This window comes from Bombus affinis, unplaced genomic scaffold (genome assembly GCF_024516045.1).
Source record: "Bombus affinis isolate iyBomAffi1 unplaced genomic scaffold, iyBomAffi1.2 ctg00000785.1, whole genome shotgun sequence".
In the NCBI taxonomy this organism is placed as follows: domain Eukaryota; kingdom Metazoa; phylum Arthropoda; class Insecta; order Hymenoptera; family Apidae; genus Bombus; species Bombus affinis.
Window position 1 is genome coordinate 7,140 of NW_026109355.1, and position 15,360 is coordinate 22,499.

General features: G+C 31.5%; 2 protein-coding genes and 3 long non-coding RNA genes across 8 annotated transcripts; 2 read left to right on the top strand and 3 right to left on the bottom strand.

The window, feature by feature from the left end:
• Positions 1 to 294: 294 nt before the first annotated feature.
• On the bottom strand, positions 295 to 7,505 carry LOC126928271 (omega-amidase NIT2-like). 4 transcript variants are annotated; one of them, XM_050744092.1, is made up of 5 exons: positions 7,295 to 7,422; positions 6,966 to 7,150; positions 6,356 to 6,524; positions 5,843 to 6,076; positions 295 to 3,331 (listed from the first exon to the last, which is right to left on the bottom strand). In XM_050744092.1, exons 1-5 carry the CDS (start codon positions 7,308 to 7,310, stop codon positions 3,315 to 3,317), a joined length of 621 nt encoding a protein of 206 aa, XP_050600049.1. In that variant the 5' UTR covers positions 7,311 to 7,422; the 3' UTR covers positions 295 to 3,314. The 4 variants fall into 4 exon arrangements, with proteins under 4 accessions (XP_050600049.1, XP_050600047.1, XP_050600048.1 ...); XM_050744090.1 differs by lacking the exon at positions 295 to 3,331 and adding an exon at positions 4,262 to 4,457; XM_050744091.1 differs by lacking the exon at positions 295 to 3,331 and adding an exon at positions 5,127 to 5,691 and having other exon boundaries at positions 7,371 to 7,505.
• On the top strand, positions 7,479 to 8,268 carry LOC126928279 (uncharacterized). The gene is made up of 2 exons (XR_007716494.1): positions 7,479 to 7,642; positions 7,745 to 8,268. It is a non-coding gene; the product is annotated as an uncharacterized LOC126928279 (long non-coding RNA).
• On the bottom strand, positions 8,177 to 10,466 carry LOC126928274 (protein FAM133-like). Its single transcript, XM_050744096.1, has 5 exons — positions 10,054 to 10,466; positions 9,582 to 9,943; positions 9,399 to 9,502; positions 9,127 to 9,284; positions 8,177 to 8,755 (listed from the first exon to the last, which is right to left on the bottom strand). The coding sequence occupies exons 4-5, from the start codon at positions 9,242 to 9,244 to the stop codon at positions 8,271 to 8,273; spliced, it is 603 nt and encodes a 200-aa protein (XP_050600053.1). The 5' UTR covers positions 9,245 to 9,284; positions 9,399 to 9,502; positions 9,582 to 9,943; positions 10,054 to 10,466; the 3' UTR covers positions 8,177 to 8,270.
• Positions 10,467 to 10,757: 291 nt separating this feature from the next.
• Positions 10,758 to 12,911, top strand: LOC126928276 (uncharacterized). The gene is made up of 3 exons (XR_007716491.1): positions 10,758 to 11,190; positions 11,287 to 12,452; positions 12,569 to 12,911. It is a non-coding gene; the product is annotated as an uncharacterized LOC126928276 (long non-coding RNA).
• LOC126928277 (uncharacterized) lies at positions 11,882 to 13,686 on the bottom strand. The gene is made up of 3 exons (XR_007716492.1): positions 13,497 to 13,686; positions 12,533 to 13,108; positions 11,882 to 12,403 (listed from the first exon to the last, which is right to left on the bottom strand). It is a non-coding gene; the product is annotated as an uncharacterized LOC126928277 (long non-coding RNA).
• Positions 13,687 to 15,360: the final 1,674 nt, after the last annotated feature.

Consider the following 15,360-nt stretch of genomic DNA (forward strand, 5'->3'; position numbering starts at 1 on the left):
AAAATATATTAGATAGTGGTATACTTATCCCCTAATCTTTGTGATTTCTATGAAACTTTTATGATTCATTGTCACTTGTATGAAGGATGGAAATATAAAAAATTGATAAAATTATTAATAATATTTATTATTATTAAATTATTATTATTAAATGTCCAAATTGGACAAATTGTGAATTTCAATAAATAAATAAAAAGAAAAAAAAAGTTAAATTAGCATGTTGGTGGCTACCCACAGCGGGGTACCTGTTATTTTCTATAGGTTGGGGTTGATAATCAAGCTGATCCACTCGGATTGGTTATCACACCTTTTATTTTCTCTCTTATACAAAACACTTATACAAATCACACAGCAAACGTCTAATCTAACGTAATGTTACGTATAACAATATACGTATGGAATTTTAAATGTCATGAGGTTTGCAGCGGACTCAATTTTAATTACAGTTTTAATTACATTAAACATTTTGCTCATTGATGACCTTACCTTAATTTTTTTCTCCTTCCTCACTTTCTTCTCCTATGCGAGTGACACAGTAAGATTGATAGTAGCAAGCAATTTCATTAAAACACAATTTCCTTTTCCATTTGATGAACACGATACGAGACGAGGGAATGATTTATGAACATGATACGAGACGAGGGAAGGATTTAGGAACACGACTTTCGAGCGGTTTCAACAACTATTAAGTTTCATTTATAGCAACGAACACTGCCAAAGTTCATCAATTAATGTAATCGATCAATGTTCGTAATCAATAAGATTCGCGTAGGTGCCGTAGATGACGTAGATGAAAAAACGTAGACTAAACGTAAATGACGAAATTATGTATTAATTTATTTTAACGCGTTAAAATTACGCTAATGACAGTTGCGCCGTTCTATTTGTTCATATATTTAAGCCCTATATGCAACAAAGTGAACGTAGCATCTGCAAGCGTGTTAGTTGGACAACCACGAATTTTCGCATATATTGCACGAAAATTCGTATATAACAATAATCACTGCCATAATCATGGTCGAACGTAGATGACGAGCTTATGCATTAATTCACTTTAACACGTTAAAATTACGCTAATGATAGTTGCTCCGTTCTATTTGTTCACATATTTAAGCCCTATATGCAACAAAGTGAACGTAGCATCTGCAAGCGTGTTAGTTGGACAACGACGAATTTCGTTTCGCAAACACGGACACGTGAAACATTTTGAAGTTACGTGGACGCGAGAGTAATTCGTTCCCTTAAATTGCTCAATTTTCATTTCTTTCGCCATGTATATTCGAGTATTGCATTTGAATTGCAGAGCAGTCGGAAGTAACGGCGCACGTCGTTGATATATCGACAGGAACATGAATTCTTTTTTCATAGGATGAATACTTTTTTCATCGAATTATTAAACCGAATCAAGTTTTCAAGTCCAATCATTTAATTTCATCGTTTTACATCGAACGTTTCAATCTTTTTTCTTTTAAATACCTTACTTATATTTCATCTCGTTGAATATTCCATATTTTTAATGCTATTACCACTTATTGGTAATTTCAAATATGTAATTATCGTTCTGAAGTTAGAAATTCGAAATAACATTCGTCAGTATATGATTCTACGTTTTATATAGAGTAATAAAAATGATACAATGAGTTTCGTTAAATAACCAAAAAAAAAAATTCTTGTTCCTTTTTCTTTTTTTTTTTTTTTTTTTTTTTTTTTGGTTTTATGTATCCAAGGTCGAGAATAAACTATGTGCACGTTTCCTCTCGTTTCTTGTATTTTTATGAGGAATTCAGTCTTTTTACGCCACAGGAGTCTCAACGTTTTCGTTTTCACGCCTACGTTACGCTCGTTAAACACGTTCCAACAAGACCATGAATAAGGGTAACAGCTTTAACGTTTTCACATGTGTTAATTTATTATTTTAGACCTTAAATATTTTATTTATAAAATCTTTATTTGAACAAGTTACCATTGTCGCTACAATAAATCAATGAATGAAATCAGTTTAAATTTAAAATATCATTTCATAATTTCTCGTCACTTGTATCTGAAAACAACAAAAAAACGGTGTACCCACATCGTGCGTAGACGGGAAATTAAAACAGTGGAGCTTAATTGAAACACTGATCATATTCCGCGATTGTAAAACAATAATAGAAAATCGTGTTTCTTTTGAAGGGTATGAAATTGTCAGGAGATTATGCCATAAATGAAATTGGAAACTAGCTGGTCAAAGGGATTAAACTCAATTAAACTGAACTGTGTTATATTGTACAAAGGCTAGAGAACTGCTACCAAATATCTGCTAGTTTAAAGGTGTCCCTTATAAATTATAATTATATTTCAAATTCAATCTCCTAGTAATAAGTAAATTAATATTTTACCTAAAATCTGTGATATAGATAACAAAAATAAATTCTTTACATTATTCGTTAGTTTGCAATATAATTAGAATATTCTTTATTTTTATTTTCTGGTGTCTTTGTTATTCTTAAAAGATAAACTGCTTATTTACAAATTTAACACTGCATATGCTATTAATAAATCATTTTATATTTAATTTTGCAACCTTCAGTCATTGTTAAAACTTGTTGACAATACTGTCGGTTAATAGAAATTTCTAAAATCCCCTTGTTTCTACTCGATTAAAGGGTATATTGCAGAAACTATGTTAGCTACAGTGTTAGCTACAAATCACCTGTGTCACTCCATTAAACTTATACACAATAGTATTGATTCTTGTTTTAATTTAAAATAAAATATGTTATTGTAGGAATGAAGCAGAATGTTCAAATAATTGAAACAACTTTTTGTCCTATAATTAGTGCCTTTCATTTTAAAAATTAAAAAATTTTTAATCAACGATATTTGGAAGTTTCGATCTAAAATGACCAGGAATTGAAACAGAAAATATTTTGATGCCAGTAAATACGTATTCTTCACACATAAAACAAATATGAAAACAAACATCGATGTATATGAATGAATTTTGAAATGGGGAGGAATTATATGATTATACCCATTCTCTGTTGCGTTTAATTGTTTCAATTGATGTTTCATGAGAATTTTCATCGAATTTTTTAGAGATCCTGGCTGTAAGGTCTTTTTAAAATTATAAGAACAGATTCAAACTATAACATTTGAAAACTTGTGGTTACAAAACTTACTTGTTTCTCATAATTATTTAAATGAATCTATTCGGCATTTTGAGTGACCGTCCCTTTATGGCTCGGATAACACCTCTCCTTCCTTTGGGAAATTCCGAATTATCTGTCCTCCCCGAGCTGCAAACCTGATGACTTAGACAGTAGGGAAAAACATCAGGGAAAACCTCTGGCTAGAAAAGTACGATAGACGAACAAAATTTAACGGCTGATGGGGAGTATCAACAACATACAAGGACAATCATCAACAAAGTGTCGTACCGTGCGGGTGAAATACTGGAGTTTCAATAAGATCTTATAACCATCGAGTTCAGAACATCAAACTTTGTTTGCATAAAGCAAGTGTAAACAAAGTGTCAAATTACACTAACACTCGATCTATTAAATCCGTTCCACCTTGAGCGTTAATTCATTCAAGGTTCGTGGTATCGATCGATCGGTCGGACGTGCCCGGTGGCTCTTTAGTTGATGATTTGTAACAGAATCCTTGCATTAACACAGATTCTCAGAACACACAACTTCACCCAGCAGATATCGATTACAGTCAGTTGTCACTAACAATGCTAATATCAACAATTTCTTTACCTGTTGATCCTCTGGAAGTTTTAACTATATATATTCTCTAGGAACAGTAGGATTTTAATGATATAACTTTACTAATGAGATCTTAATGTCATAAACGGTATCGAAACTTCTTAATTAATGTCGTTATCGAAGAAGAGACTCGTAATCTTCTCAAACGAAGAGCACTTGATGTTTACAAGTAGAACTCGATATCTTAGTTTCTTAAAATGTGTTTCTGTGTTTACTTTCTAAATGTAAACTTTATTCAAAACGAGCCGTTCATTCGTTACAGGCCGTTAATAAAATTGCACTTTGCACAAAGGAATTGCCGTTAATAATTTAAGATTCTCTGCTCGTCGTACAGGGTATATATCGTAATTATTCACGACGATCGTAACGTTTAAGTCCAATTCGAGCTTAAAATCCCACGTGAGCTATACTACCACAATGGCCTGAATTTCTATTTGTTCGTTTACTGCCTGTTTGTACTCGGAGCATCCGTTGTAAATTACAGCAAAATCTTCTAATGTGTTCCAGAATATGTCTTCATGGAATTTCAATAATTTATTATATCTATAGATAACAAATGTAAAACTTATTAATTTATAATTAATATAAAATAAGAGAGCACGAAACTTCCTATTTTATGGACATATTAAATATTTGTAAAAAATTCTGTATCATTAGTATCACTTTAATTACTTTAAAGGATATAATCCCATAAAGCCGTGACCCCTGAAAGAATCGATGTTCACGCGTGACAAATTGGCGTCGTATGAAAGTTCCGGTATGAACGTTACTAGAGCTGATACCAGCTAGGGGCACAGGTATATGTTCTGGGTTCATTATATATTTATAAAGGGCTGCCGATTCAACGAGTGGTCCGGGTAAATTTAAATTGTAAATAGACAGAGATTTCAAGTAAAAGCCTGGATAAGAGCGGATATGGTATGAGAGTCTGTGGTGGAAAGAGGAACAGACTGCTTTTATTTGTAAAGTTTGAATTTCCTCGATATCGAAGGTGTTTAAGCCGCAAGTGTGTTTCATGTTAATCGTTCATGTTAATTCATTCGAGACCGAGATTTTATTGTAATACGATTCCTGGGTGTCAGTACGATCTGAATGTTTTGTTAGAATGATACTGTGCTTTTCTCTCTCTCGAATATCCTTTTCATATTTTAATTTTAAATCGATGACAATCTTAAATTTTATGCCTCGTGTTTTTAAAATATAAAATTATATACTATGTTATACTATAATGTATTATGTACAGTTATATATATTATGCCTACTGATTGATATGAATTTCTTTCGGTCTCGAATGCGTTAAAACGGAGCGCAAAGAAGTCGAAATTACTTATTGTAATTGGTAAAACATCGTGAAAGGCAGACAGATACAAGAAAGAAGTTAAACTATAAATTATATTTGCGACATTGTTATGTTTTTGCTTTCTTTAAGACTTTCATCAAGACAGCCGACCTATAAATATTAATCGGCCAATTTCTCTAAGCTTGTAACTTCAAATTAATGTTTATATATATAAAGAGTTACGTATTAATGTATCTAAATATTTAAAAAGATGTTTAATGTTATAAATGATGGATATTAAAGATGTTCAAAAGAATGTAGTCTTCGCGTGTTCTTTATCATATCCCTGATCAAAGACACTCCAATATTATTACAATATCCAATTACATATTGATACACAAGATTATCATTTATAACATTTTGGTTTTCTTAATTGAGTTATTCATTTAGTACAAATGATAAGTAATTAGTAATAATTCATAAAAAAAAAAAAAAAAAAAAAAACGGTATTGTAGTAGAAATATTATAAGAAAACATTTTCTGTTTCAGTGTAGAGTTACTCCTTTTTATAGACAGTGTCGTACAAATCCGTACGTCTTTGAGAAAATGTATCTTTGAGAAAAGGTATCTGAGCCCTTACTTCCTCAACAACTTTCAAATCTGAGAGAAAAGAAAAACATACCAAGTAATAAGTAATGCTTGCTAATAAATTCAGCAAATACAGAGGGAGCCGGCAAAATCGATAAAACAACGAGACTCAAAGTTAATTACATCGTGGATTTCTCGCTTTTAACGTTAAGCTGGAAATTACCGATATCGGTGACCACCATATTTTCCTGAGTTTCCAAATCGTAAAGGATTTTCCCCCAGGGATTTGTCGACTGTGTATGTCCCCATGCGACATAACTTGCTGAAGGAACACGAGCCGGTGATATACAGGCGACGTATAATTGATTGTCATTCGTTCTGGAACGCTGAAGTAATGACCAGTGCAGTGGTCCAGTGGTCATATTGAATGCCGCCGGATATATCAGCATTTGGCAACCTAACACAGAGAAACGGGAAATATGAGACCACTGAATTTTAGTTAACTTTGTAGCTGCACAGTCCACATTCCATAATTTATGAATATGCGAGAACAGTCCTCTTGTCGTGCTTCTAATTCTTTTATTTATTTCATTTTCAGCGAATATACTGGTTTTTTAAATTAAGCTCCTTTTTATACAGAGTTACAGATTATATTGATTATATTTTATATAGAATATATTTAAGAAAGATAGTTACTTTCCTGCTAGTTAAGTATTGTTCGATTAAGCTACTGTACCTTTGTTCCGATAAATGCGTGCCATTTCCTCGAATATGATATCATAGCAAATGCCAATACCTATTTTCCAGCCCTTCACATCAAACATTGTTAGGGAATTACCAGGACTGAGTGAATCACTCTCTCGAAAAGTAATCTTGTTGGGAATGTCGATGTCGAATAGATGTACCTAATAATATAAAAATATAGTTGCTAACTCTATTGCTGTAACTTTTGTAATTTAACATCAATGTTACGAACTTTTAAACTTTAATTGTTTTTTATTTAATAACTGACAGCGTTTTTATCACTTTCTTTTATTAAAAAGTTTTATCATTTAATAATATTTGAGAAGGAATATTTTTTAAGAAAAAATAAGTTTTTTCCTATGTGAAAAATTTATGTTACAAAACAAATATATTGTCCAAATCTTATATATTATATTACGACAAAAATATATGTTTCTCGTATCAAGACGTATTTTATAAACCTATAACATATTTTTTAAATTATAGAATTGGTTATAGTACACGTATGTACATATGTATATTCCTAAATTATTCCTAGATAGAGTCACTTTCTCCACCCCAATATTTTCAATTTCAAAGCCACATGGAGGTATATTATTTACCTTCCGGTGTTTTCCTATCAAAGTTCCATCGGGACCCCAAATAGTACAGGTATTGTACAATTTATCGCCCTCTATTTCAGGTATCGTACCACCAACTACATAAATGCTGTTTTCTCTAGCTGCCATCGATAAAGCAACGCTCGTTTCACCATCAGGAATACTCTCGGCGTATTTTGGAAAGTATTCTGCATTGCAATATTTCAATTAATGAAAAATAACTGTCCTTTGTTCCAACCATAAATTAGGTTGAAATGTTTGTCAATTTTTTATTTTTTAAATTATTAAAATAACTAAATTTTATATTTCGATTTACTTAAATATATAATTACTTAGATAATAGTACATATAATAAATTGTTTCTACAGGTTCAAGATGAAAAATGAATATTTAGAAATGTTTAATTACAATCATGCTATTTGGGTTAGTACCAGTGACTTGTTACGTAACGACTTTGCTAGTACTTTTTGAAGCATAAAGTTAGATTTTAACTAACTTTAATTTTTAACTACTATAGGTGGAATTATAAATACAAAATAATTGATAATACTAGTTTATAAGTACCTAATTATTAGTATCTTAAAAAATATATTTATACAAAAATCACGATAATCATAAAAGTGGGGAAATTCTATATTCTCGAGTCAATTCACAATCTTTATGGAAGTATAAACGATAAGGTAATTTGTCTACTTTTACTTTTTTCTATATAGTTGTTATACATATAATAAATTATTAGAAAAAGAAACAAATTATTACGTATTCCATATGCCGAATTAAAGCATTCAGGAAGAGCGATAATATCAGCATTATGCTCTTTCGCGCTGGAAATGTAGGAAACTGCCCGCTCTACATTTTTGCTTTTACTTCATTTACTTGAAGTTGTACCAACGCCAAGCGAAATGCTAAAATGTTGGAAAATTTAAATACACTCGGTTATATATTTCCCATACTTTTTATCTATAAATACTTTATACATAGTGAATACTTTCTCGACATCGTTCGCACTACTTGTTTAGCGATGTTCGTAAGTATCATAATGTTCTTTGAGGTTATGTATTTTACTACTCGATATCAACATTACGTAAACAATACGCGGGGATTTTTAATAATTATTGATAAAGTTTAGGACATTAAATTTGATGTAATTGTAAACATTATTACATATTATAATTAAATGTAATTTTCAGTTAAGGGTAAGAAAAGAAATATACTTTTGTAAAAATACACTTTATTATAAAATCTGTATAAATAAAATTGTACAATTTATCTTGAAAGTAAAATGACCGAATACGTTACTGGAAAATATTACTGCCTACTAAATGATCGAGATCTTGATCTTTCTCGTCTTTTGTGTTTCTTTCTGTCTGCATAATCTCTGGGTTTCTTATCTCTAACTTTTTCTCTTTCTTTGCCTTTCTTTTTATGTTTCTTACTTGATCTTTCAGACGAGCAATCGTGCTTCTTACGTTTCTTTGACTTCTTCAATCTTTTTAATTTATAAGAATCATTACTATTAGAGTTACTTCTTTCTCTTCGTCTCTTCTTTTCAGAATCACTATCGCTGTCATCATTAGATTCGGAGCGCCTTTTTCGTCTTTCTGATTTTTTATCCCCCACTTTATCATACTTGTTCTTATTCTGCATCGTACTTCCGATTTTCTTTCTTTTATTACTACTTTTGTCACCATCTTCACCGTCTTCGGGGTCAGGGGACATTGATCTTTTTCTATCCATCTTTTGCTTGAGTCCCTTGGATTCCTTGTCCTTATATTCCTCATACTTTTTTGTATCTGAAATTAACCCCATAAAATACTGAAAGCTAAAACCTCTACATTTATCATATTTTATATAAAAATAGAAGGGACCTTTAAAAAATTGCATGCAACAACACACTTACAGGTACTCTTGAATTAGTTTTTCTACATGTCCGATTATGTCTTTATATGTATATGTCAATTCAAATTTGTTTTCTTAAAAGTCCCTTGATGAAAAACTAACACTTCATATTAACTTTGAACTTTTGAGTTCTTAGAACATTCTGATTTAGTCACTGGCCGTACCATAAATTCATTTACAGATATTATATTTCCACCAAGAGCTAGTTTTATTATGAGCCTTCCTGCATCATCATCAAATCCTTCTATATGACCATAATTATTACTTTGTTTTCCAGCTATAATTTTCACAAATGTTCCTTTCTCGATTTTAACTTCTTCCTCTTCTTTTTTGGAATCTGTATTTTTCTTCTGCAATGCTACTTTGTCTGCTCCAAGACCCATACCTTTTGGTCGTAATTCTGGTATGACAGCTGCTACTAATCTGTAATAGTTAGAATAAACGATTGTGAAATAAAAAATGATGTTCTCTGTTTACTTTCCAATAAGTGATGTATTAAATACATATAATTAATTTAATACAGAGTAAAATTCATACTTTTCATTTCAACCAATTCCCTTTCCTGGTTGCCATCCCATTCCCCTTAACATTGCTACACCAAAAGCATCAATAGGAATTTTTTCATAATCTTCTAACGTAGACTGAAAAATACAAAACGATATTTATAATATGCAAATGTAATACATCTGCGCATTGCACATCAATATGTTGATAACGTACCTGTTCTTTGCCTCCTAATGATTCATCTTTTACTAAAGGTAAAGTTAAATCATTTGTTTTAGTTTCATGTTCATTCTTTGACTTAAGTTCCTCAATGATTTCTTTAGCCGCTTGCTCTTCTAAAGTAACAACTTTATTTTCACTATCTTCAACTGGCTCTTTCTTTCTATATTGATATTATTGGCGATGTTTTTCCATTAGATAGCTTTGATTTTGCCTCGTTAACACTAGCGTCTCCTACCTTTTCCTTATCTGCCTTCGGAAGGTAAATGTCTGCATCTATTTTATTAACAATTCTATCATGCCAGGTTTTTGAACCTAGTAATGGAATAATTAGAGGTTCATCTTTTTTTTCTTCCTCACTGAAATAAAAAAATTGTTTTCAAATATATATATTCCGCTATTGGTGATTTTTATAGGTTAGGTTGAGGTTATATGTTTCTTGATTATAAATTTTACTTTTTGAACTCACCCTATTACTTTAATACCTTTCTCATCGAGGCATTCAATGTAATCAACTTTCTTTTTTTCTTGTGGAATAGCATTTTTTAACACAGGTTTCTTAATAGATTTCTTCTTTCCTTCTTCTGCCATTTATTCGTTATTTTAACACTGACTTATAGATCAATACACATGTATATACTAGACATAAAGATTGATGTCACTTGAAACTATGTACATGAATCTAATATCTTATTATACTTTATTAATCTACTCAAAATTACTTGCACATTACTAAAATTTCATTCCGACAATGTATCAAGCGCCTGAATAAGTGACATTAAAGTAAACATATATGAGAGAGGAAATAAGAAGAACTGACGCCTATGGTTTTCTATGTTACAGAGCTAGTGCTGCACCATACGGCCAAATGCCGAAGGTGGCTTATGCTAGTATATACCTGCCTATACGTTTCAATCAGAAAATCGATATTATGTGGTCGTGTGAAAATTCACATTTCCCTAGGAGCTGTATTTTGATAGATTTAAGCTTCTAATGGAGCATTTTAAACGTATAGAGTATACTATGAAGTAGATAGTAGTGCGGATCATTTTATATTCATAGAAAATTTGAATGTATAGAAATGTACAAAATGCTCATGATATGCAAAGATATGCAAAATATTCAAAGTAAACCAATCATCAAAAAGTTTAGAAGGTGAAACAAATTTCTTTAATAACACCTAGATTAATTTTTATTTGTTAACAATCCCATATATAACCATAGCTTTCGCCCGGCGCATATACGCGCCCATACATGCGTTAATAAGATAAGAGGAAATAAAAGACAGATTATCGATAAAATACACTAACACATATGTAATACGTGGATATATTATCACTCAGATTACACATATTATATATTATAAGGGAATATGTATACCACGTATATATGTAGAACGAACATTTCAAACTTGTTTATAGCCCGTGCGCACACATACATGCACGCATACGAACAATTTTTCGAACTATAATTCTATTAATAATTTATAACCATTTATATTTTTATATTTTTATATTTTTATATGATAACCATTTATATTTTTTAAAATATGTTCTTATGGCATACATATTTATTCCACGCTTCATATCTATCCACATCCGTAACTGTAGGTGACATTGTTTTTAACAATTTTGCTATTATTTCATAATTCTTTAATTCATATTTCAAAGTCGTAACAGATGTTTCTTTTTTTTTTTTCAAGTTTTTCCCATATTGGACTTATTTCTAGCAGCCATGCTTGCTTACAAAGCAATTTTATATCCACGCAAGAATATTTTTCAGTAGATTTTATTATGTGGTTTACAATATCCATATTCTCTAATAACTGGTTGCTAAGGTATAATTTGAACATACCAAGTCGAGTAACTTCATTTGGTAATGATAAGTATATTTTCTTTTCAAGAAAAAGTCTGCGTAAAGCTGCATCAATGTCCGTAATAATATATTTACAATAAATATTATTGTTCTGTTATATTAATAATAACAAAGGAATATTCCGCACAACACAATAATTAAGATTAAGATAATGAATAATTATGATATTAAGATATTTTCTACTTAGAAAACATTGAAATAGGGTGATATACATACCACGGGCAATTAGTTGCAGCCAAAAGAACTACATTAGAATTTTCGTTAGATACTAATCCATCCAATCTAGAAAGAAGTTCTGATCTGATTCTCTTTGCAGGTTCAGACAATGTACAGTTTACTCCTTTATTTGTGCCTATCCAGTCAATCTCATCGATAAAAATAATTGTAGGCGAAAAATTATAGGCAAGTTCAAATAAAACCTGTTCAGTTTAACAAATGTATTTATTATTTATTAAATATTATATTCAAAATTCCTTAAATTCATTGTTTCATCACGAACGTAATATCATTTCGTTTTCCAAACAACTATTCTATTTATATATGATTATTATTATATATGATATATTCTAGAATCTCTTCTTCGTAGACAAAGGAAATCAACTTAGACGGATATACTTCTCGGGATCACCTCTCCATTTGCTCACCAATGAGCTGGCCGTTATGTTAAAAAAGGTGCATTGGCATTCTGTTGCGACTGCCTTCGCCAACATCGTCTTCCCTATTTCGTAATTGCTTGTAAACATGTACGGGAATGAAAGAAATACGAGTATCTTACCTGTACCAGGTGGTCCGTATAGCAGAATACCTTTCCAGGGAGAAAATGGGCCTTTGAAAAAGATAAGGTACTTGAGGAGATACACAATGGCCTGCTTAATAGCAGATTTACATTCCTCTAGGCCTACAATGTTGTCCCAATATACATTTAATTTTGTCAGTATGATTTCCTGCGGCAATACAAAGATGAAATGGCGCATAATCTCCGTATTAATTTCCGTAAGTGTTATGTAATTCGTTATTTAAAACTTTACTGAAATCAGTATTTACAATACGTATATTAATCGAAAATAACTTACGCATGAAATGTCTTCAATAATCTTTCGTAATTCCAGATTGTCTATATAAAGCTTCTGAGCCTATTTTGATATCTTTGATTGCGTGGATTGTTCCATTAAGATGTTAAATAGCTCCTCTTCTGATGAAGATTCATCGCTTTCATTGGCGAAAATTGATGTCACTGTCATTGCGAGATTAATATCATCCGTAGCATCACCCCTCATCTTCTGTTGTGCATTCCTCCCTTTCACAGACCCAGATACAGACTCACTTCTCGTTTGTTTGCTAACAGATTTGACACGTTTTACTACTTCTTCGAAGATTGAATGATATTGTAATCGATACGTTGAATACGTTGAGAACGTTGAATAGTGTTAAATAATTTAAATTCTTACACTTTGTTCGCATTTGTCATTTCCCTCGTCTTTATTTCCTTTTCAGTTATTTTCTTGCACAATATAGGATATTTTTGGAATTTCATCTTGTAATAATTTTCATATTCTGTAAGAATAATTTCCAAATCGACGTTGTCGCAGACTCGATATTTCCGAGGTAGACGAGCTTCCCGGATTAATACATCGCTAATGTCTACATATCTAAAAAATATAATTTTTAATTCATTGAACAAATTTTATGCTATGAGTACACACTATACGATAATCATCAATTAACTGTTTTATTTCTAGGTAAGACAGACAAAAAGAATGTACTGTTTATTTATTATTATATAAATCCTCGGCGATAATTTTTTGCCTTCTGCTTTTTAATTTCTAATTTTTAAAGTTTGAATTTAAATATATTTTCATTTATAACTAGTTAATCTACGTTATCGATTGAGTTATTCTATAACTACTGAGTTACCGATGTCGATTTTCAAATTTTGGTTCCTTCCCCTCTTTCCGCACTAATTTCTATTTCGATTGGTCACCGATATTATTCGAAAAAATTGCAACTAAGAAGATATCTAAATTGCAATGTACTCACCCATTGCGTTCCAAATAATCACATATAAGGTACAATATGTTCCGATTACGTTCCGAAGTACGACTCTCCTCCTAATGCGACATTTATTTTTTTTATTATTAACAATAATTATTAATAATATAAAGATTTTCATGCAATTTTCTGTTACATTGCGAGTTTAATAAATTTGTTACACATAATTTTGTTATCTACTATCTTGATACGTGCAAAGATAAATCTGAATGATATATAATACAGCGTAAATGGCTATAAATAATTAATTATTGACAATAATTATAAGAATTATCGAAAGAAAAAATCATAGATACTATGTGCGAGTGTAAAATATCACAAAAAATGAACAACAATTGTGAAAAACGCAATATGGCAAATCAATGACAAAACACACTCATGACTGTCATGGAAGTTCCAAAGTCTAAAATCTAGAATATTCCTTACCTCTTTTCGCAAATTATGAGATATCTTATTTGTGGTACCTTGCAGCGATAAATCACCGTTCATTGTGATAGTTTTAAATGTGATAATGATATCCTTGTATTGACTATCGTTTTTCGATAGTTACGAGAATTTTCGTTTATTACTTTGAGACAATCCGTCACTTCCTTTCTCTTATAATGTTTCCCTTCAACTCCGTTGAAAACTGAGCATCAAACAGGAGACGAACGATTTGTTCGCACACATAAGCAGGGTGCGAATATAATGATGGAATAGTCGAATCCCGTCTACTGTATAGTAAGACGGATGCGACATGGAAATAGAAAGAGAAGGCTGTATATAAGCATTTTCTGTCCTTGTTTAATCAGGCATGCACACTAGTGGACACTGACGGCGCTCGTTTACCGTTGTTACACATTTCCGGCACAAGTACGCGGGCATTAGAGAAGAACGGAACGGTCTCTCTCTTTACCCCTATATCGCGTTTTTAGTTCGCTCACGCGCTCTGTACTTATATCTATTACATTTCCACCATAAGCAGCGGCCGTGCAGTGACTTACAAAAGTTTCGAACTCGCGGACGTTTAATCACGTTCCCTACTCCGAAGGGGTAAGTACAAAGTTGCTCGTCTCAGTACTCTTGTTAGAAGTTTTATCATCTCTTTCATTTCGTGGCTACAAGTTTTTCCAGGAAATTCTTATCGTTTTACAAGGGCTGTGGGACACAATGACGTCAGCTATCGATCATATACGCGAATTTGTTGTAAATTAATTAGGAGAATATCTGGAGTTCTTTATCGTTGCCAGCTGTAAAATATTAGAATTTTTCATTTATAATTGTCATATTTTCGACTCTTCCGTTGCCAAGACCATCTTGAAAGATTTTTGGTATGTTCCATCGCCCTTGTTAAAAGTGTGCCCATTGGTTAGCTATATTGATTTTAAAAACCAATACGTATATCAAGTTTATTATCTCACAGAAACAAAGAAATTCGTTTTATTAACGAATTTTCGATGTTTCTTCTCAATTTCCTTTAGCATCGAACGAAGAACATTATTTGATCAAACGTTTCATCGTTCAGATTATATTTCGTTTAAAAAGATTGAAATTGATATTGAGATAAAATCAAAAAGTATCCGTTGTTCTCGAACATTCTAGTATTCCTTCGCCGCTCGGGAGAAAGACAGGTATGAGGAAAGAGGATATTTTTTTTATTAACTTTTTAATATTGATATTTCGACAAATATTGACGTGTGCAGTGAGAAAATCGAGTGAAATTTTGAATAATATCGTTTTAATAATTTGTGAAACGAATTAGTTTGGTTTTTTCCATTTTTATTAGTTTCCGTCAGTGCTGATTGACGCGCCACTCCAGTTTCCATTTCCGTTTCTCGAAATTTCCTACGTCCTTGGTCTTTGGGACTCTTTG

Excerpts from the sequence above, each read along its gene's own strand:
- LOC126928271 (XM_050744089.1), bottom strand. Across the intron at positions 6,525-6,965 it reads TGATAGGAAAACACCGGAAG|GTACATCTATTCGACATCGA; the intron begins GTAAATAATATA and ends TTATATTATTAG. Across the intron at positions 5,692-5,842 it reads TATGGTGGTCACCGATATCG|ATTTGAAAGTTGTTGAGGAA; the intron begins GTAATTTCCAGC and ends CTTTTCTCTCAG.
- LOC126928274 (XM_050744096.1), bottom strand. The coding sequence starts at position 9,244 with ATGGGTCTTGGAGCAGACAAAGTAGCATTGCAGAAGAAAAATACAGAT. Across the intron at positions 8,756-9,126 it reads AATTATAGCTGGAAAACAAA|ATACAAAAAAGTATGAGGAA; the intron begins GTAATAATTATG and ends GGTTAATTTCAG.